General features: G+C 40.7%; 1 protein-coding gene across 10 annotated transcripts in view; it reads left to right on the plus strand.

Annotated features, from left to right (window-relative positions):
- The window catches only part of LOC129719162 (uncharacterized), a 280608-nt gene that overhangs the window by 250365 nt on the left and 4174 nt on the right, over window positions 1–26069 (plus strand). For all 10 annotated transcript variants that reach the window (XM_055670599.1, XM_055670600.1, XM_055670601.1 and 7 more), the window contains 4 exons: window positions 11057–11205; window positions 11708–11927; window positions 11982–12355; window positions 12425–12581. In XM_055670599.1, the coding sequence (XP_055526574.1) occupies window positions 11057–11205; window positions 11708–11927; window positions 11982–12355; window positions 12425–12581 (900 nt within the window). The remainder of the gene's footprint in view (window positions 1–11056; window positions 11206–11707; window positions 11928–11981; window positions 12356–12424; window positions 12582–26069) is intronic.

Below are 26069 nucleotides of genomic sequence, written 5' to 3' on the forward strand. Positions count from 1 at the left end.
CCACCACCGGGGAAATCAGTGCCCAAGTAAGCAAATTTCATGCATACATCCAGATTGCGTGATTTGATCATAAAGCTCCCCATCATGGCCAATATTTATCTTATTTCAGGCTAACAACCGGAAAAGCTTCTGAAATTCACTAAGATACTAAAAAGTTAATTCATTTCAAATTAAGCTCGAAAAAAAGAAAAAACTCTTCTAAAGACCACAAAAGTCAAAACAGAAAATTAGACCCAGAATTGTAAAAAATGGCTAACATAGAAGCTATTTTTAAATCGAGCTCAGAACAGAGAACTACGCTTCTAAACACCGAATTGACTCTAAAACGACGAAGAAAAATTTAAGAGTTATAAAAAACCGTGAAATATTTTATCTCAAGCTGCGCCAAGAACATCGAAACAACTTCCAAGGGGTAAAATAGATGAAAGAATTGAGCTTACATTAACAAAAGCCACGATTAAAAAGGCTAGAGAATAGCAGCCCGAGCAGGACAAAATATCATTACAATATCACAACCAGATATTGGAAATACACCTCATTATGATCTTAATATGGTTTACATAGTTGGTAAAATAACAAAAAATAATACCAAAATATTGTTCCTCCAAGACTACATGAATAACAAAGCTTGATATTTCAATAACAAACCAAGAATTTGCATTAAAAATCACGAAAATGACCGATTCAGATATTTTCAACTTATTGAACACTGAATGCATAACTGATACATTATAAATAATCAATGTCGATTAATTTTCACTTAAAAACTTACTTTTAATCAGATATTTTAGAATCATCTCAAACATCTCATTGAAGGCATAGCGAGATATGATATCAAAATTCTATGATATTTTCTTATGCACGTTTGAAACGTGAATATCTTCCAAATAACACGATAAGTCCTTTTAACTAAATATGTTATTGATGAGTTATGATTTTGTTATCCTCTCCTGCCCGGGAGGAAAGAAAAGAAGCTTGAATTGAGATATTTTTCCGATTCCAAACTGTGGCACCTACTCTTGAAATTACTTCGTTTGTCAAGTTCTGCAGAGACAACAATAAGGCATTCATCATTGGTTACGATCGCAACGCTAACCATGCAGTTTGGAGTAGCCCATGCAGTTTGTAGTAGCCCATGCAGTTTGTAGTAGTATAGTCTTAGTGAGCGCCTGTTGAAGTTTCTTTTATCGAAAAATATAATTATTTTCAATAAAAAAGCTATCAGAAGTGAGGTCAATGCAGCCCAGCAATTTCTAAGAACATTGTTGATTGGTATGTGCCAGATGTATCTTCACTATCTGATCATAATCACATTTGGTTTAAATCGGTTAGTGGGAAACAATTATCTGTTTTTATAGAGAACCGAAATAAACAAACTAGGATCGATATCGACGACACCAGATGACGGAAAATCCTTTAAACGGTAGCAGAATTGAAACAGCTTCAGAACTGGAATCCATGACAATTCAGCTAAATAGTAATGAATGCTTAGTGTATTGGTTGTCCAGTCAAGCAGGGCAGAGCAGTGATGGAACAAAATGCTTCATAGTCCTCGGAGAAGTAGTCGAAAACTTTTTCATTTACCAAAACGGCTGGGTTCAATACAGGCGAGCCTTAACTGAATATAGCAATGAAATCAGGAATTCTCAGAAAGGAGGTCTTGGGTTTAAATATATTACTCTACCGAAAGAGCTCCAGTCGTTTCCAAATAACAGCAGACTCTTGCAAAAGATCGAACTGTTAAATTTGGTAATCTAAAGCATCATGATGGAATCTATACTAGTGGTCTTAGTGAAACCTTGGATTTGAAGACGGATCCGTTTTCGCAAGTTCGATTGTAAAGACGGATTCAACTATTTCTGATTTTGGTGATTGTTGTTCTACATGGATTTGTGTGACATGTGCATTCCACGTGTAATTGTCATGTTTTTCGTTTATACACTTCCAGCAGAACACACTAATGGGGACATACTGAAATGGACATACTCGGCATCGAACTTCCAGTTCAATACCTGGAATTTACATTACTACTTCAATGAACTATGCTGTTACCAAGTGTACAGTCATGAATGTTCTAGGGACTATATCCTTCCATTTTTCGCATGTACAACGATCACTAATCGTGCACAAAGCTTCATATACATATCGGTGCCTCAAGTGTCTCCAGTAGGACACACTTATAACGAATTTTAAACGCAAAAATAAATCATTATCCAACCAGCCACTAAACGTGGTATATCATTCTGAAATAGATATCACGGTCGAAGTCTTTTAGTACTAAACGTTACATGGCGACCGTGACAGCACTCAAACCTACAGTCTTTGCGTAAAGTCAGTGTTTAATAGAATTCTTGTGGGTTATCTTAGTATACTGGGGTCTTTTTTTACGCGATTGATTGTACCCCGTTCAAAAGATTAGATTAAATTTTCTAAAATTAAACTTGTTTGATACCGCGTCCAAATAATCTTCCAAATCGCGTAAAAATAAGCCGCGTTATTGTAAACAAAATCACGTTTAAAAAAACAAATAAGAAAAACGAACGTAAAAAAGACCCCAGTCTATTAAATAAAAAGCTATAAAAAGGAGGCCAGTGACGACTTTGGATGGCGCAATGAAGCCTTAGGATAACTATGATATTCATTCCCTACATGGTATGCGAAACGACGCGTGTAGACTGTGGTCATTTCTGATGTTCGTCTCAGTTCAACGATATTTTGCTCAGATGGCTTGAAAAGAGGTACAAAAACTGGTGCAGGAAATCTTTGACTCTGGGAACCAACACTACAGAGGCACCATTCTTTGTCTCGTAAATGTACATCTAAGATTGAGTTCAGTTCAAAAAACATTTCCAAGATCAAATCAGAGAAGATAATAATCTTGACTTGAGTTCAGGATACCGCAATAATGCTAATGGAAACTAGTGAACTTTGAAAAAAATGATCCCAAATTAAGTTCCGAATAGCAAAAAAAAAAAACTTGATGCCAGAAAAGCCTAAAAAACAAAATGATCAAAAATTGAGTTCAGAATGGCAAAAAAACACTCTTAGACTAAAAGAGGTGAAGAAAAAAAGATTTAACTATTAAACTCAAAACAGCGAAAAAAAGCGCTTCCAGAGTCCAGAAAAAATCGAAAAAATGAAATGAGTGCAAATTATGCTCAGAATGACGCTTCTAAGGGCCACAGAAAAAAAACAAAGAATTTATGTCCAGGATAAACGATAGAAATGCTTCTTAAAACTAGAACTAGGTCACGAAAACAAGATTCCTAAATTGGCTTTAGAATGATGGAAGAAAAAGATTCTAAAATGAGTGTAAAATAACAAAAATCAGGAAATGGTGAAAAAAAATCAAAAAAACTACTTTCAAACGCTAGAGAGGCCACCAAAAAAATTGTAATTCGATCATGCGAACTAATATACTGATGAAAATTGTCAAGCTTTGATGAAACGCAGTTTTTTACCAATCAGAGGTTCAGAGGCTGCATGTGTTCATGCGACTCAATAATACTTTCCATATATGTGCAATATACAACAGGCAATAGGGTGATAAGAAGAATTTTATTGTCTTCTCTCCGAGCAGCAAAACGGTTCAAAGCTTGTTTTGCGAAACTGGGGGAATGTCATAATGTTGAAAAAAGACGGGGCCACTTACAACTTTTAAGTTCGTTTTTCAAAAGATTTACAATTAGTAAGGATATGCTAATTTTTAAACCAAGAATTACTTACTTTACTTTGTTTTTATGGCGACAGATCGTTAAGATCCTATGCCGAATCCAGACTACTCTCCAGTCTCCCCTTACACCCGCTGCTCTGGCATCCTCGTCGACAGCACACATCCAGCGCGTGCGCGGCCTGCCTCGAAGTCGTCGGCCTCTATCCGGTTCTCTGCTAAATATTATCTTTGCCGGTCGCTCATCCACCCGTGCTCAACCGTGCTACGTGGCCAGCCCACTGTAACCTGCCGTGTTTCATCAGCTGGACAATATCAGCGTGTTTGTATACTTCGTACAGCTCGTGATTCATGCGCCTGCGCCCATTGGCAGAGCTGCATGCCACCACGGGTCGGCGCGTGGCGATCGCCGAGGTCACGTAATATGAGGGAGACCGCTGACAGTACCCAACAACCCCGGACCAGCAGCGGGAGATTGCCTAGGGGTGGTGAGGGTCAGGCACTGGGCCGTCGACTCCTCGTAAATGCCACAAGTACCCGGAAGCATCTCTGAGGGAGCGAGTAGTGCCGCTCCCATCAACCAAATGCACCCCCACCCTGCCCATTGGGGCTGACACCAGTAAGGCCCCAATTATGGCAACTGGCAGCGATCGAAACGGATTCGAGTCGGACTCTGATACGGAACCAAGACCAAGGGCTGGCACCTGCATCGAGCTCCCTTAGTAAAGTCGCGTGACAGCGGCTTGAAACGGTGAGATGGTACCCGGTGCAGGGGTCTCCGTCCCGTAAAACCTGGCAGGCCTTCCAGTACGTTTCGCGTCCATTGCCTGGTGGGAATCAGGCAGAGAAGGATCAGATGGGGGGGAACTAGTCCTAAGACAAGATGCCCCTTTCCTGACTTACGCGGGCGGGGGCGTCATAAGGTGCTATGGTGACCCCCCTTACCCATGGCCTCACTGCTCCGGCCTAGATTACCATGGGACCATACAAGCGACTTCTCGTCTATGGACAAGGATAGCGGCTGGAAGGGGGACCCAATTAAAATGAATCCCAACAAAAAACAAGTGACGAGCGCGGAGGGACTACCGAATCCTTTTGCGAGAGGCGGCATCCAGCGGTCTCCGCAGCAGAAGGCGGAGACGGATGCAGTAGAATCCGGCGGCGGAAAGGCCAACACGCCAGTCTCCACACCGGATATAACGGTGGACGGTCCCTTGCTTGTCAAGGCCATCGAGAAGAGTAGGGACAAGCGGCCAAGGGTGGCAGCGCTGTCCGAACAGCGCGATGCGATCATCGAGTTCGCGGTGAATAGGAGCAATATCGCCAGGGACCTGAAGCAGAGCTTCCTCCTGCTTCGGGCCACCATTGACGAAGCTCAACAGGAGTACGCCGAACTCGTGGCGCGGGTTGAAGCGGCTGTGAAGGAGGTGGGGAAGAAGAGGGCAACTGAATCCAAGGGGTTCAGACCGATGCCCTCACGTTCGCAGTGATCTGCTCTACGGGGCAGACCGCTAAGCGAACGCGGCAGTCCCCGGGAGAAACGGCCCCCGAAAATGTGAAAAAGCGGTTGGTGGCGCTATCCACGCGGGACAGCACACCAACAGGTACAAGGGCCGAAGTATCGACCGGAGCGGCTACTGCGGGAAATCCCTGGGTTACCGTGGTAGGAAAAGGGCGCCAGGAAGGTAGAAAACGCCAAGACGAAGCAGCGAAGAAACGACCGCTAAAGGCCAAGAAGGCCAAGAGCAGGGGGGAAGCCCTCATCCTCAAGACCGACAGGTCTAAGTACTCGGAGGTATTGAAAAAGATGAGGGGCGAAACCCAGCTCAAGGAGTTGGGGGCGGATGTGCGGAGCATCCAAAGGGTATGGTGTGTTCCGGGAAACGGAATGCCAAACACTCTATGGGAGGCCCCAGGTGCCCAGCCGGCAAGCCGGCTACGAAACCACGGGCGTAAGGGTGAGGCAACTAAACCTGAACCACTGCTACGCGGCTCAGCAGCTGCTATACCAAGCAGCCACTGAGTCGCTGTCGGACATCCCCATTGTATCGGACCCCTACCGCATCCCTCCCGGAAACGGTAACTGGGTTGCGGATAGGTCCAGCATGGCGGCCATATGGACGACGAGCAGGTTTCCGGTTCAGGAGGTTGTTTCAACCTCAGAAGAAGGGTACGCGGTTGCCAAGGTGAACGGAGTGTTCTACTGCAGTTGCTATGCTCCGCCGCGTTGGTCTACCAAAAGGTTCGCACAGATGGTCGACCTGTTATCCATGGAGCTAACGGGCCTAACACCGTTGGTGGTGGCAGGCGACTTCAACGCTTGGGCTGTCGAGTGGGGGAGTCGCTCCACGAACCAGAGAGGCCAGATCTTGTTGGAAGCTTTGGCAAAGCTCAACCTAGATCTGGCCAACGTTATTCTCATAGCTTTATTTCTAAAATAAGAGTTAAAACATCGTCTTAAATTATTCAAAAAACTATGAAAATTTATCGGAGAGTGACAGTAAAATGTTCGAAAGTGCCAAAAGTTGTGAGGAAGCCATGAGAGTTGTTAATCACTCGGTAAAAGATTATCTAAATGTTCGTCAACTAGTTCGACGTCTCTCTTATTTTGTCGCCTACGTAGCCCCTCATTCTTTAGGTGTTTTTTCTCATAAACCGGCTACAGAAGGTAGAAAAAGAAATATCACTTCATTTTAATTCCTGGGACAGCTGATAATATTCTGAAAATAATAGGAAACGCTACCGATATAACAACAGAACATTTGATAGGTAAAATTTTTCTGATACTCGCCAAAACATTGCGGATAGTGGTAAAACTCAATTTTATCCACGATATTACAAAGGCATATTCTTTCTTCGGTTGTATCAAAATTTGGTTGGTAAATGGCTGGGCAGTGCGTACAATCAGTACTTCGTGTATTTGGAGGCATAAAATTGAGATCCGTCGCATCTTTACCTTCTCATGGTACAAGCCGGGAACTAATAACCAAGCGAAGCTTATGATAACCAATCCGTGGTGGCACCTCGTTCGTATGCTGACAGGGAAGGAGGAGGGGAAGGCCCCTCGGAGAAAAGCACAACCTTTCTGAGCGTCTGTTTTACAGGTTAGGGGCGGCTCACAACAGCTTCAGACCCGGAGCAGGCGGCTGAATTAAGAACGTGTTGTCCCGATGCTGCCTGAGCAGGAGATCTGTCGCAAAAGGGAGAAGCAAAGGCTAGTCCGTGGTGGCAAGGCTCAGTTCTACCAGAGCGGTGGTGCAACCAACTATCTTGAAAAAGTTATTTCTGTATGCTAGCTTTTATACGGGACTACTGAGAGTGATACTTCCCGTGAATGTGTCCTTGTGCACTCGAGTGAGCAAAACACCACAACAAAAAGTATACAATATCTATCTATTCGTTTGTATACTGTGCCTGGGAAGAAAATATAGTTTGATTTAAACTGACATTGAAGGTTTCGCTTTGTTTTTATCTCCGATTGGTCGAAATATGCGATTAACAAGGTTCCCCTTTTTTCATTGTACTAGTTAGCGTGAAACAATCACAGTTTTCCGTATAGCTAAACCGTTGAAACTGACGGAGTTTTAAGCATTTTAAAGTAGTCAACTACGAGACGCTCTCGATATTTTAGGGTTTTAAAATTACGGTAACATAGCGTAGAACATAATTTTACATCAATGCATTTTTGAACTGGTTATCATTATGAGACAACACTTTCTTTCCCACCTGTTCACAGTGGTTTAAAACATCAATTTCGCAAACTTAATTGTGTAGTGGCTAAGTGCTTTACTTTAGGACTATAGTGTCTTCGAAGCAATTGCTTGTATTGAAATTGCCCTCATTATGGTTTTATGCAACAACAACCATAGCCTACTATGGTAATATTAAATTTTCAACTTCTTTGTTTCTGCATGAAACTCGGATTCTACGCTCGAAGACTAGAAGCGCTCGTTGATCGGCTTCCTTCCACGTCCACTATTCATGCCCGTAGACCGCCAGCGAGAGGATCAGAGTCCTATAGAACGCGAATTTCGTACGGATCTGTAGGCTACGGAACCTAAGCTGGCTACGCAAACCGTAATAAGCCCTAAGCCCCTAAACCAAAAGTTACCTCTTCTCCTATTGATTAAGATGTTTGTGTCAAAAAATGTTTTAGTGACAGTAACAATGCCATCCTATATGAACTATACCACTATACACAGTGGCAGTATCATATAATGCATTTCAGGAGGGCACATTTTTGTAAAATTTCCGCAACATGCAATAATACAAAAGTGAGAGAAGGTTGTTTCGAACTTGTCACTTGCGGTCACTCTCGAACAAGCTTCGGAAAAGTACTGTCTTTCTGTGACAGCAAATTCAAAAACTAATTCGGCTCTCATTGCATTACACAGCTCTCCCTGCTCCCCACCCCATACGTTCGGCACACAGCCCGCAATGCCAAACGGGCTGTTATTTTTCATCACCTTCTGTTTGTTGGTTCTTCTAAGCTGTTGCCAATGATCGTTTTTTCAGCGCTACATCCTTCGGCACAAAACCGTGCCTGCTATCAGGTGATTAGGATTCACTTCGTACTCATTACAGCATCAATCTGAGAAAAGAGGAGAAACGAAGAAGTGCGATTCCAAAATCATCGATGACGGCCGCAGTCGATCAGCAAGCTATCAACATGTCAGGCCAAACCAACAAGACATCCTCATAGAGAACAAACTAGGCTGTCAAGTCAGAACGAACAAAATGCATGCGTAATAATGAATTATCGTGTGTAACACACGACAGCTTCGTTGCCTGTGTAAGCTTTAGCTGTATGTGAGCTCTCATGAGTAGCTTATTCACCAGGCCTTCAAAGTAAAAAGAGAGCCCAGTCGTCAGTGTTGTGTCGCACCGCAGTACTTTTTCGAAGCCTGATCAGTATTTTCAAGCGGACACGCAAAATAAACAGGAATTTATTGGAAAAGTTCACAACGATGAACAATGTAACTCTAATTCTACTCAACAAGAAAAAGGAGTTCAGATACAAAAAAATGCGCATAGGGCCAAAGAAAAAAAAAGTAATCCCGAAATAACTCTAGACCCCGAAAAAAACGATTGTGGAGATTAGAAAAATCTTTGTAGAAAAAGATCCTAAATTAAGTTCCGAATAGCCAAATAATACTTTTGGTGCCAGTGAAATTAAGCTCCAAACGGCGAAAAAGGGTCCCGAACAGATAAAAAGGAAAATTATCGAAAAATAAAAACGCTTTTCAGAGCCACAAAAACGAATAAATTGAGTTCGGAAAGACAAAACATGCTTCTTGAAACTAGGGCATAGAAAAAAAAACTCTCAAGTTTGCTTCAGAATGGTGAGAAACGTCTCTTCAAACGAGTAAAGGCCAAAAAGCCAATGACCTAAAATTGTGTAAAAAATGACACATAACGTCATTTCTAAAATTGTGCTCAGAATGGCGGAACAACATTCCTTAATACCAGAAAAAAGTGATCTCAAATTGAGTTCAAATAAAACGCAAAAAATGGAAAAACAATCAATCGGAAATTAAGCTCTGAAAATATGTTTCTAGAAGCTAGAGAAATCCAAATTTGGAAATAATCTAGAATACCTTAAAGTTTGGTTTTCATGCACATTTCGGTATTCAATGAACGAAACTTCGTTCGGAAAATTCGTTCAATTGAAAGGTTAACACTGATGCTCACATAATTCTTTGCTTGTATCTTATAGCTTTTTTCTCAGCTTTTTAATGCTGGTATCAGATCGAAAATCGTTAGTTGCGAATATGGTCAAAATTGCATTTTTCTGATATAATCCAAGATGGCGGCCAAATTCAAGATAGCGGCCAAAATTTTGATTACTCCAAATGAAAGCCCTATCATTCCTCTTTACAGAAAAGTGCTACTTGTAGTAGGTTCCATAACGAATTCCAGAGATATAGCTCAAATAAAACATCAAGAATTGTTAAATTTTCCACTCTTCTATAAACTATTTCACCCCTTGGTGACCGAGGGGTCAACAAATTCAATCAAACAAAAATGGCATAATCTTTTTTTTTCTATTCCTAACTAATATGTGCATTGATATCAAATTCGAAAGACTTTGTGCAACTAGTGGCCTGGTTTCAGCGAGAATTGCTCAAAAGCGAAATTTTAAAGCGACAAGAATGATCAAAAAACCCAAGAAGGAAACGATCCCTAATTAAGAATGACGAAAAACGATTCTGAAAGTTAGAATTATAAAAAAATGCTTTCTTAAGGTCAGAAATAAAAAAACAACAGAAAATGATCCTAAATTGGGCTCAGAATTACAAAAAAAAACTTTTAAAAGTCAGGAAAGAAACAATCACAAAATGCCGCAAAAGTGTCCAGGTTAAAAAAAGTAGCAAGAGAAATTATCCAAAATTAAGCTCAAAATCGTAAAAAAACTACTTCTCAGGAGATCTTAAAGATAAAATAGGAAATTAAAATGACACTCGTGGAGGTCAATGACAAAAAAGGAAATAATGAATGACCTTAATGATCTTGATCAACCAAGAGCAAAAAGGAGACGTAAATAATAGCAAAAAACGCTTCTGTAATGCATGAAATACCAAGAACGAAAATAATCTCAAATTGAGCACAAAATGATAAGAATGACCGCTCCACAGTGATCACAAAAATAGTTTACTGAGCTCAGGAAAGCAAAAGAAAATGATAAAAACGTTCTTAAAGAAAAAAAAGTTTTTAAGGGATCCAAAAATAAAAAAAGCCAAAAACGAAAGTTATATAAAATTGCACTCAAAACGGAAAGGTTTTTTATCGCTATACTTTTGGTTTGGGAAGGTAATTATTTCAGCTTACATTTCAGCTGCATTATGATTTGGCACATGTAACTGTTGCAGGTGGAAAATTAAATTCACTTCGAAATTATTTTTTTTCATGTGCTACAGCAGCTTAGAATAAGATCATTTTTAAATCTATGTAAAAACTCTTGCATACAGGTTAGAAGTGTTTTTTTATCTCTAAAGTTTGAAATCATTTTATTTACTCTAAAAAAACAAAGCCTTGGTGTTCGATTCGGAGCTTGACCTTCTGTTTATTATACACAGACTTCACCACCAACTATTCAATGTACAGAACAACTGCGAGGCTAGGCGCTACGATTCTACTGACACTAACAGTCTCTCTTCCGAGCCGAGACTCGAACCCATGACGATTGGTTTGTTAAGCCAGCATCGTGCCTCGGGACCAGCTTTATTTATCCTGAGATGGCAAAAGATGGCAATTAATGAACTTGTGTTTTCATACTACACAACTTCTACGTTCCACATACAAAATGTACCCTATTATGTCAGATTTAGGAAACTTCAAATTCGGAATTCTGAATACAATTGACATTTCCATTCTCTTTCTTTCCAGTACCTGACGAAGCAAAATGGCGCCCTGCGAGAGGTCAACGATTCCCGCATGAAGATCTACGAGCAGCTCGAAGTCAGCATACAGGACCTCGAGCGGGACAAGTACAAGTTAGCGTTAGAAAACCAATCGGAAAAGAAGCATGTCAAGACGTAAGTTGACCCTGTTCAATTGCTAACAACACAACCGTTCAATCATGCAAAAATGTTTACAGTCTACGAGCTGTCACTTGAGCAGCCCAAATTCCGTTTTTTTGCTTTGCCTTGTCCCACTTCCGCAACTACGCACTGTTGTTCAAAATATGTCGCACCGCGATCGTCATCGGTTTACGTTTACTCGTCAACAAACGCAACGGGGCGTCTATTTCGGTCCCCTAAAAGATCACTTGATAAAGCGCGTCGAAAATATTCCTCCCATTTCTCACCGTTACGCGTTCGAGAGACACGTTGACTTACCTAATCTACTTTCTGTTAATAACAAAACAAAATGCCTTTGTCTGTCGGTCGGACGCTGACAACGAACGGTGTCGGTAATGAGCTATTTTCGATTATCCGACGCGAAGAAAGTGACTGACCTTTCGCTGCGTCACTTGATTGAGAGTTTATAAATGTCACGTACTGATTCAAGTTTTTTTTTGGTTTTTCACTTCCCTAGCCTGTGTCGTAATATCGAAACTTTGGAAGCGAAGGTGGAGGAACTGAACAAAACACTCGACGATTTTCGGCACCAACTGGAAGCAGAGCGGAAGAAGAATGATCGATTGCGAAGCGATGGCGCCGAAAACGGCGAAAAAAGTGCCAAGGAACTGGTCCAACTGCAGCCAGTCAACTTCGACGGGGACGATGGAAATGGTAGCGGACCGGACGAGGATGAGGTAAACTCCTTAGCTATAGGTTTGATCTTGTTCTAATGCTCTTGTTCTCAACAGATAACCGAAATTGACACGTCTAAACCGGAGAACTTTTCCTTCGCCTTCCGAGATCAATCCCACTCGACAGACGTGACGGACTGCAGCCATACCGGGAACAGTTTCGCACTGCTCCAGGTACCCTCCGGCCAGCAGCAGCATATGACCGATCTGAACCTGACAGAAGAGAACGAAGAACTGATTCGGATAATGCAGGAACTGGAGAAAACTCGCAAATGTTTAATCGCAGAGCAGAACCGCGTTGCGGAATTGGAAGAACAACTGGCTGCCATCGCTCAGGAGAACCAAATCCTGCAGAGCAAAATAGTGCAAATTAACACGACTGAAGAGATGAAATCCGTCCACGAGGAATTGTCGATCCTGGAGGAAGTTCGGTTAGTGTGACTGTTGTGGTTAGCGGTCAAATTTAGCTTGAGCACTAATTTTTAATCTTTTCTCTGCAGACAAGGCCAGATGTGCACCCGCTGTCTGCGTGGTTTCGAGGACCGGGCGGACGACGAGTCCATCATCACCGGCACCGAGGACGACGACCGAAGCCTGATGGATCTGATACAGAATGCGGATGCGCCGCAAGTTTACCGATCTTCGGTGACGATCAAGGTGATTAATAAGTTTTTCGGTTACCTTTTTACCAAGCTTCCCGCCTTGGGGACGTTTCTTGATGAGCTATTGGTGTTTGCGCTGTGATATCGTTTCTTATTCCTTGTTTTCAATCGGATTCTCCTTTCCCCCTTTCCCTGTTCTATCCTTATCAGTTTTTAAGTTCTTTAATTATTTGGACATTTACTGTAAAAATTCTACCGCTTGGTGGCAGTCATATCCTTCCATCCTTCCCCCTCTTGAATCAGCCAAAACCAAAATAAACCCCAAACTAAGCTTCAACCTGTCACACTGAACACGCACACACATGCGCTTGCACGCTAGTAGCAATCTTTAGAGCCCCAATCAGCGGTGAGTGAACCGAAGTTCCGACATCAACTGTGGCCTGTTGGCACTTCAGCACCAAAATGCGCTTCTTCTCGCACCTTCTTACCAACAAGAAAAAAATCAAGCACTGGTAGAGAAACAACCTATAGTAAGTTTCCGGTGTTTGGACTTTCACACCAGTACACCCTCCCCCTACTTCTGCATACCATTTTTGCCGCTTTGTAGTCAGTACTAATCCACTTGCGTAAATAGTAGGAAGAATTTAGAACACCCAGTAGTTTTAGTCAACACTGTAGTTGTTAGTTTAATAATTTACCCTTTTTACTTGAAACTTTTGTAATTTTTAACACAAAATTGTTAGTTAGAGACACGCACCGTGTTTAATGGAAGATTCACTGGTTTGGGATCTTTTATAAATACATTGAACTTAGAAATAAAACAATTTAAAACAGACATATAGACACTGTGACATTCAGGAATACGCAAATCAATATAAACTTCCTGTTGGCTGCTTGACTAGGTGATAATTTTGATTCAGCAATTTCAACAAAAAACTGAAATGGATGACGTTTGGTTAAATTGCACAGGAAAGAGTCTGACTACGAGGAATTGTGTTCTACAAGAGTGCAGCTATCTGCTATCCACAAGTTATAGCTTTAACATCAGTAGGATTTAGGGTAGGGAACGGCTTAAGCAGGAGCTCCTATTTTAATCAGTCGAAGAAAACAGGCCTCAAAATCCTGCATTTTGATCAATATCGACAATTTCAATGATGAAAACGAAAACTTTGATTGTCTAGCTGTCTCACGAATATAAAAAATACCGTTAATCACAAAGAAATCTGTGAACAATTGCAATTGAAACAAATCGACCTATATTGCAGCCATTCAGGAGCCACTTCGGGTGCTGAAAAAAACGCCTGCAAAACAGATGGAAACTGCTTAAAATAGGTTCGGGGTGATTGGAATAGTGTCCCTCGATTGGTAACTTTAATTGATGATTGTTGAAGTTTGCTAACTTAGTTTTACAGTCTGAAAACAAGTTCTGACAGAGAAAACGAAAGCGAACAGATTGATATACTACTGTTTGAATTTCACCCAACACATTTCGAGTATTTCGTCTGAATACACAGGCGGTTCCTAAAGAATATGTTCCCTACCCTAATTCTATAAATCGCCTTGTGCTATCATATCATTGATGGGCACTTGATGAACAGATTGAACCTTTATTCATGGACCTATGAAAAAAAGGTTAAATAGAATATGGAAATCTTCTGGATTGGGAAATATGTGTTTTACAATATTTTTAATGTTTCTGTAGAACTGAAAGTCAACATCCTAATTATCTGCTTTTTCAATCGAAACTAACCGTTTCTCAAAGATGTTTAGACTTTTTGTTGAACAAGAAGGTGTCAAATAAATTATCAAACGTTAATTTCTGGTTTATAGTCAAAATCCCAAACGAAAAGTATTATTTTCCATTGGTATTCTAATCGTTCTATTGGGCCGAAAGTTGTCATCTTGTTTTTCAATAACTCGGTAAACATTAACTTTCAGTCTGTATATATATTATTTTGCTTGAACTGAAAGCCGCCATCATACTTTTTAAAACCAAACCAAATATTGATCTTTGTTCAAAATCTGTCTTTTTAATCACATAAATGCATTCTATTTCCAATCTCCAATCTTCCAAACGAAATCCTATTTTTAAACAATCAGCAAGTAGGTAAACATTGTTTTGTTGCACATCTCCTAAACTGAATATTAACTGTAACATCGCCACTAATAATTCTCACTAGTAACTACTAACTCAAAATCAATTGTGGTATCAAGCTGTTGTTATTTAACAAAATTATTCGTTTCGAATATTTTCTCTCTAATAGGGTTTCACATCAGTGAAAGAATTATTCTTGACTTGGATTCGCTTTCAAAAAATTATTTGTGGAAAGTTTATGTACTCAAACAAGCATTTTTACAACTACTAATAGATCGATATTAGACAAGTAACACAGTCTCTAATTTCACGACTTTCATAGTACTGGATTACGTGTGGTAAAAACAATTACACATTCTTTGCTTCACTTTATATACAAAAAAGTTATATATAAGCGCTTCTTTATCTTCTATATGCGTAATAATATATTCTATTCACAAAAATAGTCTGTTATTTTAATAGGTCGGAAATGGATATTCAAAGTTGCTTCTGAATCCTAGATAACGATTTGGACAAACTCCTTGTTATTGACATTAATCTCGCAAATCCATCTATGATTTCATTATTTTGATTGGACGGTGACAACGGTTTTGCTCTAACTAGCAGGGGTGATGCTGCTTATACTGTATGATGATGATGAGGATGATACTTCTGCTTACAACGTTGTTAGTTTTTGTAATTGTTTTTCTTTCTGTTGATTTCATGGTCTTTGGTATCTGTTGCTTTATGGTTGGTATACGAAACTCGACTCAAGAAAGGTTCCGCAAAGTTATCAAGCTTGAATTTCACGTAGCTAGGAATTTGCCGATGCTAGCACCACTGCTCACACCACAAAGACATTTTCACATTCGATCTGGCAAACAGAGCCGCTCCGTATGCCATAAGCATAGCATTCGATTCACCCTTGATAAGCAGATCGATCGTGGAATTTCAAAAATGTTACCTCTCTCAACCCAGCTTTTCAAGAGATATCTACTTATTTTCTAATTTTTTCCGAACGTGTCAAGTTAATGTTTTATCAAAAAAATCATTCACTTCCATAATAAATACTTTTTTCTTTAATCAAAAAATATTTCTTCTCGAATTTAAATTCAGTAAGATTGATTACAACATCTTAAATCACACTAAAAAAGTAGGAGGTCGTATCCAAGAAGCATAACTGACGTAGAACTACGCACACTATTAACAAATGCATTTTTAAAAGTGTTTCATCAATGATTCATAAAGTGTACTATTGCCTGCTCAAATCAAGAAACTCTTCATTGAATAAATACTGGGAAATGTCTGTGATTTAAAACTTTGACGTGGTTGTGAAAAAATCCTCATTCTTCAACCTATTTCAACTAATCAATATCCCAAATCGTCAAGAAGACATTCTTTCCTGTATTTCTCACATACTAAGCTGGCGCTCTACCATCTGGGCTACATCCACGACGATAGAAAAGATTGTTTTCACTGCAGCACTAAATGTTGCCAGCTAAACATGAATGAGAATAACAACAAATGAACATTTGAAGAATAAACATGTTGGATGAAGTTTTTTGCAAACGAGCTGTTGCAGTGCTTGTGTTGTTGACAAAATAAGGCAAAGCTTTATCGAAGTGAAGAAAGCCGAAGCCCTCAACCGGCTAATCGAACGTACCGAGCTGCAGATAAGATATGTGACAAGACAATGGTTTGTTTAAGCTGAAAACAAATTCGGAAAACCAGCTTATACTGTCGCAAGTCGCTACACTACTGCTTATATAGGACCGTCCGTCCATCGCACCATCCACCAACATAATGTAATTAGTCTGACCCAAAGCAGGCTTTTTTATAGCCCAAAGAGTCTTTCCCGGCTTACTAAGTATACTATTCTGTCAACTCTTTCAGAACAAACAAGCATTGACATTTTTCAATAGCCCAATATTTTGCATAATCAAACAACAATTTTCTGCATATGGGCAGTTGCATGTACAATTTCCCAATCGATTACTTCAAGAACAAAAGAAATCGGTTGAAAACAAACAGATTTATAAGCATTTAAAAAGGGACAAATTTCGTCCCCTTTGCGTTAATAGATTTTCATTATATCACGAATTGTGGCCTCCCTCGTGATTATTTTTTTATGTGAACCCCGATCAGTAATTTTGATCTTTTATGGCATTGTCCGAACGTTCCTTGCTGTTCGCACTTTTTTATATTTTTTTTTGCTGTGTCACTTATTCAGAAGTTACCTACAAAGAAGTAGCTATGCGTTATAGTGTTTGTATTTACCCAGACTTACAATTTTCTTACATACTTCTGTTTCCTGCTTTCTAACTTCAAAATAATCTAAATTTACACCATGCACAATAAATTTAATTTCTGAGCATTTTTTATTGTAAGTACTTTTCAAATCGAATTACCCCTGTCTTAGTTAGCTTCACCAACTGCAAACGCTTTTCGAAGTTGTCGCAGGCGACACATATGGATTCCCTGGGTATTTAAAACGCTTTAAACCGTTCCAAATTGAAGATGTTATAATCCGCAAGCTTCAACATCATATAGGACCAGACAAAAAAGCCCATTAGGTTCGGCTCGGGGAGTTTTGGGGGCCATTCATTTTTATTAAAAAAAATGGGAAATGGTTATTCTCCTCAATATGTGGAAAGAACAGTGTGAATATTCACCGCTTACTTTTGTCCAGAAGAAGCGCTGCATGTAGCAATTTTGTACCGCTTCGTGCTGTCTTTCTGCTGCTCACAGAAAAATTAATAGCAGAGTAGTCATTGAGCGTAGTGTCCTTTTGTGTAAGAAAGCTCACACCAGTTTATCATTTCGCTGGAGAGATATTTAAGATTGCACCGCGGTGTTTTTTGCAAGAACCTTCTGATAAACACGCTTTACTCTCTCTTCAAGCATGTGCGTCGCTTTGCACACCAGTGTGAAAGCAATTGTTTTCGCAGTGAAAGACATTCTTCTACACGCAGGTGATTCGGTGAGGAGAAACGACAAGGCAAATTGCTCTCTAGCCGGTATATGAGACTCTACTCAAGAAAGACTCCGTAATATTATAATTCTAGGAATTGGTCGATACTAGCACATTCGCATAATACGTACGCCACTGTACACACTGTGCCAAAGGTTTTTTTCTAAATTTATCTGGTAGATGTTTCCATACGTACAGCATTTTATTCAACCCAAATAGACAGATCGTGCACCCGAACTTCAATAATGGCAATTAAGTGTTCAGCTATCTCACAACTCCCGTGAATTGTTATTAAAACGCAATGACGTACGTAATGCTGTAACAGACAGCTAATTCAGGGGTTCCATGTAACTAGGGTCAGCTAACCCCCGCTATTTGAGGAGAACTTACGACCGATAACTCACCTGAATCGAAGGGCAAATGAACTAGATACACATGCAAGACATACAAGGCTCAGTGGTAGATAAAGGATACAACACAAATCATTTTGATTGCTTCTACTTAACGAATTTCATGGGTAGAGTGCCGCGCTGCAGCCGTCAGGAACTGATGACCATGCTTGTCATTCTCTTCAGTAAGTGGAAAGAGCGGAGAAAAAAATTCAACGCGCTCTTTCCTTTCAGTATGTACCTGCGTGTAGCAAATGCTTTCACCACACTGCCTCTTTCTCCACTCCAAAGTGTCTCAACCAACTTACAGAGATACAAACACACTTCCAGCTCACCCCACATCTGAAAGAAACAAGAGGGGTGAATCACTCTACAGAGAAAACGCAGAAGTACACCACAGAGTCCACTGGCGAGTAGTCCCGAAAATGAAAAAAAAAACCTATTGGGCAAAAGTGTAGTCCTCATGTAGCTACACCGCGAAAACGAATTCGACCAGAGTAAACTCGACCGGCACGAGCAACGCAGTCAGTTTTTTTTTCTCCCAATCTCTTTTCCTCCTCTGCCATTCTCAAGAAACAAACTGTAAAACGCACCGCAGATAGCTCTGCTGTGCAATTATTGTGCGTGATGTCCAAAGTGTGAGAAAGTACATGTGCGTTGATTTGCTCTTTACATGTGCGTTGATTTGCTCTTTAGTTATCATCAAACTGGTTTGTCATATCTGATGATGGCTGAATGAAGTAGGTCGAAACGTTATGCTAAAACACATACAGCGTGTCTTATTCACCGAAATGAATCAACTATCCAGAGGATACAGTAATACTCGGGCGAATATTGCTGCCCATTGCACTGAAATTGCTCCGAGTTGTTAGTGGTATCTTTTTCTAGGGTTGAGTATTTCTGATGCGGTTCTTTGCCGACTTTTTTATATAGTCTGTACAAAATTTGTGGTTTTTATGTCGACTTAATCTTTGACACATACATGGGTAAATTAGAATCAGAATGGTATAAATTTTTACTGTTAAATATAGCCTAAATTAACTTATATCTATACAATAGATTAAAGCCTTTTTCAATCTACAACTAGTTTGTTTAATTGTTGCGATATCATCGGTAACACTGGGTATGTGATGAATTGCGTTTCGTTGCACCAGTGCGTAGTTTGCCAAAATGCACCACTTCATTGCAAAATTGATAAATTGCTTTCTTTCCGCTATAGGAGACTCGACAAAAGAGAGATTCGGTAGCTTGAGTTTAACGTAGCTAGGAACGTAACTCTAGTTTAACACGACACGATTCCTCCATTCGATTCAACCTGAATGGGTATATGGTGTGCTTGAACTACAATGGTTTCATGAATTCTTTAGCTGTCTTACGATCCCCGTGAAACGTTAGTAATTCGCAATGTCGCACATAACGCATCTCTATCGGCTTGCACAAACTGCAACCAAATTTCTTACTGTCTCTAAGAATGTTTTCTACTTCTTGATTTAAGGGTCGTATAGGACATACCCGGAAATCAACACCGACGGTGTCCTCACGCATTTTTAGAATTTCATTTTTGGGTTCCATTATGCACACGTGGCGAAACGGAAAGCAATGCGAAATACAGGTTGGATTCGATTATCCTGAGGCGCGATTATTCAGAGCTCGATTATCCGTAGCAAAAGGTTTATCATACAGAGTCATTTTTTCTCGCAAATCTGGATTTTATTTACGTTTGAGAAATTCAACCTTTCGGTTAACTCCAGAAATGCCATCTTTGTATGTTGTTAATTCAAGTAGTTAACTCAATGATTAACAGAGATAGAAGTGGCACGTGATTCATCTTATTATGGTTGAGTATTCCGTAGTCGTCGCAAATACAGGTTGCTTCTGATCCAACCTTTAGCACTTTCTCTAATCTGGAGCTTATCTAGTTGGTTTCAGTCAGGCCGCAACGCTAACAATCACTAATAAGGCGCATGTTGAAAAAATGTCTTTGTGGTTTCATCCTCACAAACAATTTTGTAGGATAACAGTTTATTGAGCATTAACTCAGCTGAAATCCGTCTATCAACTGCTTATCAAGCTGTAAACCAACCAAATTGCCTTTCGGTATGTTCCCGTTGCTCTTCGCGGGTTGCTTTTGTTTTGCCTGGTAGACCCCCAATTTTATCCTATGCTCAGGTTGAAATTTGCACACACAAAATAATTCCCATAATTCAGAACATTTCGTGCAACATTTCGATTCTAAACTCAACCTTCTGTTTATTATACGCAAACTTCGCAGCCGACTGTTAAGTGTATAGGGCAAGTTCGCTTTTATATCTGATATCAGGTGGTCCCCGTGGTTCTGTGCTTAGCGATGTCGGTCGGCTAGCTCTTCCACACGGTTGTGATGTCGAATTCGATTTCCGATCAGGTCGAGGAACTTTTCGAGCTGGAAATTTTCTCGACTCAGCACTGGGGCACGGTGTATCGTTGTATTTATCCTACTTACTTTACTTTTAAAGCGACAGACCGATTATCGATCCGGTGTCGAATTCAGGATACGTCGCCATGTCCCTTCGTCTTGGGCTGCTATCCTCCAATCGCCCCTAACACCTATTTCGCGTGCATCGTCGTCGACAGCACACATCCAACGAGTGCGAGGTCTACCCCGAAGTCGACGACCTCTATCGGGATTCCTGCTAAATATTGCCTTCGCTTGACGCTCATCCGGCATTCTCGCTACATGCCCAGCCCACTGAAGCCTGCCGTGTTTTATCTGCTTGACTATATCCGTCGGTACACTTCATGGTTCATGCGTTTGCGCCAAACACCATTTTCTAGTTTGCCGCCAAGGATTGAACGCAAAATCCTACGCTCAAAAACACCAAGAGCTCGCCGATTAGCCTCTTTCAGCGTCCATGATTCATGGCCGTAAAGAGCCACCGGAAGAATCAGTGTTTTATAGAGTGCAAGTTTAGTACGGATAGCTGGTTACGTAATCCGTAAAAGGCCCTGTTTGCGGCTGCTATCCGCCTCTTTATTTCACAGCTAACCTCGTTGTCACATGTCACTAATGTTCCAAGGTAAATAAATTCGTCGACTACTTCAAATGCTTCCCCACCTAGCACCACCGCAGCACCAACCTCCGACGGACTACCACGCACTCTGCCAGCCACCATGTATTTCGTTTTGGAAGAGTTTATGACAAGCCCTAGTCTCGCAGCTTCCCTCCTGAGAGGTCCGAAGGCCTCTTCCACAGCTCTACGGTTGATACGAATGATGTCGATATCGTCAGCAAAACCGAGAAGCATGTGCGACTTCGTAATGATGGTGCCGCTTCTCTGCACACCAACCCTCCGTATAGCACCTTCCAATGCGATGTTGAACAATAAGTTCGACAGCCCGTCACCCTGCTTCAAACTATCTAACGTCACGAACGAGTCCGATATCTCACCGGCTATTCTGACGCTTGATGTAGAACCTTCAAGGGTGGCACGTATCAGCCTAATCAGCTTTGTTGGGAAGCCATGTTCGATCATAATCTGCCATAACTCATTTCTCTTAACTGAATCGTACGCTGCCCTGAAGTCTATGAACAGATGGTGCGTCTGCAAGTTGAATTCTCAAAATTTATCGATCGATGTTTAGCTTGTACTTATCCTACAACATGCAAAATGTGCCGAAAACAATATCGATAACGAATTCTCTCAACTAATCTAGTTGATCGAGACCGCATTAGCCCCCAGGCCAGCGTGCGATATTGTACATACCCAGCGCAGTAGCGGCCAGATTTGAAATCTAGGGTAGGACAAAATATCTGGCTTCTTGTTCCTCATTGTCTGCCTTTTGCAAAATATATAACGAATCCCTGCAGTGTTGACGATACGACTTATTAAAGAAAGACGATAAAGTTCAGCAATGCTAAGGAAATTTTAGATAGGGAACAAGAACAATTCTTAATTACTCAAGCATTGTGAAAGTATCGATCTTGCTTGATATCGATGTCACTGTTATCGATTCTGTAAAAAAAAACTGTAAAAAAGGAAGGGTTAAATTTACATCAGACAAAAGCACGGATAAAATAGTAATAAGTATGCCACTTTTCAATAGGAATCTTGCAAGTAATAGAAATGCGAGATACAGTACCCAAGCATATCTCACAATAGAACAACGGTTCTGGTTGCAGTGAGGAAGTCTATGCAAGAAAAAAATTTAGTTCTAAATAACTCTTAGATCTTCTGTTAGGTTAAGTAGTCAAGCTACGATTGCTTATTAGGAAAAACGTCTACCACCAGTGTTCATTACAGGAGAGAAAGAACTCCTCGCTAAGGACACCTTTTGATTGACTGCTCAAAATCATTAGCTGGATCCTCCTCATTGTAGTATTGTCGACTCATTTATTCTGTAAATAGATGCAAGGAACGTGTTATCGAAAGCTCCTTTAATGTCAAGAAATGCGGGTAAACAATGTAGAGCGATTTTAAAAGGTGATTCGTTCGGAAACTCTCTGCGAGTGTAGAGTTGACGTCTGAATGCTTTGGGCAATGTTTTGTCTTTTTGTCCAGCTTTGATATAAGCACCATTTTAACGTTGCGCCAGCTGTCCGGTATAATAGCTCGTTTTTCTCCTCAATATTATTATTTTATTATATTATTTCATCTTCGACATAAAACATCGTACAGACAATTTACCTTATGTACTAATTCTTAGTTCAAACACATATTTCGACACACCTAAATCAAACATGTTTATCACATCGTTAAAACAATTACAACAGACATCCAGTGGGTTATTCATTCCCTAGAGAGTGCGGTGATTTAGTCGGCGGAAAAACTCAGGTTGACGTAGCAATCGAAGGGGTGTGTTGAATCGCAATTTTCCAAGAATGTCTGCGCAATCTATTCGATCTGTTAGCACATCAAATATTAGCATACGTTGGAGGAAAACTCGTCTACTCGACAATCTGGGCAAATCGATCAACATACAGCGGAGATACAGAGATCGAAGAGCATATCGGAGAAAGTGTTTCTGAACTTGTTCTAACCGGTTGATGTGTATTACATGATACGGCGCCCACACTTGCACCGCATATTCCAAGACACTGCGAACGAACGAGCAATAAAGTGTCTTTAGCGTGTAAATATTGTTCAAGAATTTCGAATTTCGCTTCAAAAAACCCAATAGCGAGTAAGCTTTGGCCGTGACTGCAGAAATGTGCTCAGCAAACCTTAATTTGCTATCGACAAGCACTCCTAAATCTTTCACTGTGGTCGTGCGGGTAAAGCTCGTTGACGCCATTTTGTACTCGAAGGCAATCGGTGCACGCAAGTGGCTGAATGAGATCACGCAACATTTGGTCACATTGACTTCCATTCCGTTCAAGCCACACCATTCCAGAAGCATGTCGATATCCATTTGAAGCGCACAACAGTCAGCCTCCGTTGTGACTACACGGTAAAACTTTAGGTCGTCAGCGTACAATAATTTTGGAGATTTCAGCTTCGTGCAGAGATCGTTTATGAACAGTATGAACAACAGAGGGCCCAGAATACTGTCTTGAGGTACTCCTGAAAAAATCTCAAAAGGTGTAGAATACGTTTCACCTACCTTCACCGAAGAATTATGTCCGGTAAGGTAAGACGAAATTCATTGTGTCAGCCACTCTGGAAGTCCTATCCGCTTGAACTTTTCAACAGCTATAGTATGTGGCACCATTCGGCTTTGGCAAAGTCAATGTAAATTATGTCAATTTGCTACCGTTTCTCCATCCGATTTACAAGGGTCGAAACATAACTCATCAAATTTGTCGTAGTAGAACGCCTCTGAACAAATCCGTGCTGATCAGCTGAGATAACGTGTTTAACAGATTGGTAGAGCACATCGTGTACCATGCTTTCGAGAACTTTCGGCAAACAACTTAATATAGAAATTCCGCGATAATTTTCTACATCGTTGAGCGAACCTGATTTATGCATCGGTATGATCGAAGTGGATTTCCAAACGGTGGAAAAGCATTTTTCACTCAAAGAACGGTTGAAGAGTATATTTACAGGCAAGGCTAGAGCACTTGCACAGTTTTTGACAACGAATGGTGGCAATTGATCGGGTCCAGGGCCTTTCGATCCGTCGATGGATTGAGGTTTGAGCAAAACATCATTGGGTGAAAAGTTCTTCCGAGGCATATTTAGGTCGAACTGCGAAACACTGCTCAAGTATGTTTCAATCAAAGGTGGTGAGTTATTACTTGTCACACTCTGAAAGAAAGACGAGAACATATTCGCAGAATCCAGTGGCGTAGAGGCACTCACTCCCTGGTAACGAGTGTTCTGAGGTATTCCTTTCGTTGATTTCCGATTGTTGATGTATTTCCAAAACGATTTAGGGTCAGCTTTAACATCATTTTCAATGCGATGAATGTAATCACGAAAACATCTTGCGTTTAAAGGGTTGTACTGGGCCTCTATTTCACGCATTTCAGTTTTCAGTGATTCACCCCTGTGTTTGAAATACCGTTTTCTAGCTTTCCGAAGCCGGTTTCGAAGATTCCGAATATTTGCGTGCGTATGTGAAAAGAGTGGGATTGGAATTCACCACGCAATTTTTCTCCGACATGCGCGCTGCGTATAGTAGTTTTCGCACTACACTTCTTTCTTTTGCTTTGGGCTGTGCTTCTGCCGCTCGCAGGAAAAAATATCTCACTTGCTGCTTACACCACAGCCGAGTATATATTTTCAGTTTCGAAATGCAAAGCAAACGCAGTCTACTCTCCAACCCAGATACTCAAGAACCTCACTGTAAAAGCACTGCAGTCAATTCTGCTGTGTAGTTATTATGCGTAATGTTCTTTCTTGTGAGAAAGCTCACCTCAATTTATCATCTCTCAGGCGAAATATTTCAGATTCCACCACGCTGTTTTTTGCGAGCTACTCAGATAAATACGATTCGCTGCTCTCTTCAAGAATGGGCGTCAATTTACTAACCAATGTAAGAGCAGTTATTTCTGCAATGAGAGATAGGCGAAATGAAGCTCGGCAAAGGCTGATGAGTTCGGACTTTATGACCTCGTCAGGTTCCTGCTAGGAGATCGGTCGAATATCATCCGGTCCTGGTGACTTCAAAGGCTAAAAAGAGCTTAGCTGCCAGTTGATTGAAGTCTCCGTGAAAAGTCGACGAGCGTGCGCTGAAGCTCTTCGAAGTTCGATCCAGATGCCACTGTCGTGTCAGGAATGTGGGTGCTTATAAGAACCTTCAATACTTCTATGGTAATGACAGTCGGCCTATTACCTTCTTTTTTTGTTTACCCAAGACCATTTGTATGATCTCTGAACATCGCTTTTTGCAGTCGCGGTTCCTCAGATAGAATCTGAATGTCCTCACAGAGTCGAACCCTGGATAAAAACGATATCGCACGTTATTCGGTTGCGTCTCCGGACTGGGATGACAGTCCGCTAGACGAACTAAGACTGAAGACCTTTCGTTCAGTGATTCACTGTCAAGGTTGAAGTCTTCTTCCAGTTCCATCTCCTTAACCCTACCTGTCACGTGTGGCCTTATTGCCCGATCAGAAAGAAAAAACAAAAATGTAACAGGAGTTGTTAGTTTGTTACGGGAAAAACCTTACAGGCTGTGTTTTCAATTTGGTCCCGTTAGGTGTTAAAATAACAGAAATTATAACAGAAATGATTCTACTAGTGTCAAACACATCAAAATTTGTTACTAATATATCAGCTTTCTATCAAAATAAGATAGTATATAGAACAATATAATAACAAACATTGTTAGAAACAACAGGTTTTGATAAAAACGAAAAATTAGTTAGACTTGTTTCAGAACTACTTCATATAAAAATACAAAATTGTATCAAAATATGTTATTTGTATCTCACGTTGATAGAATTTTGTAATTTTTTAGTTATGCTCTTCTGATCGGGTGTGCTACACTCCATGAACTGCTTTAGCTCAATTGGTTCCAGCAGCAGATTGCTGAGGCTCAGGGTTAAAGTTTTTGTTTGGATTAGTTGTGTTAACTTTGATCCCACGAGTTGCTATGACAGAAAGGTCCGCTGCGTGACACGGTGACATAACACAGTAAAGCAAAATTAGCGCAGAAGGCTCCAGGTACTCCACATGCTCCGAT

Source organism: Wyeomyia smithii, chromosome 1, assembly GCF_029784165.1.
Source record: "Wyeomyia smithii strain HCP4-BCI-WySm-NY-G18 chromosome 1, ASM2978416v1, whole genome shotgun sequence".
NCBI classification, from domain to species: domain Eukaryota; kingdom Metazoa; phylum Arthropoda; class Insecta; order Diptera; family Culicidae; genus Wyeomyia; species Wyeomyia smithii.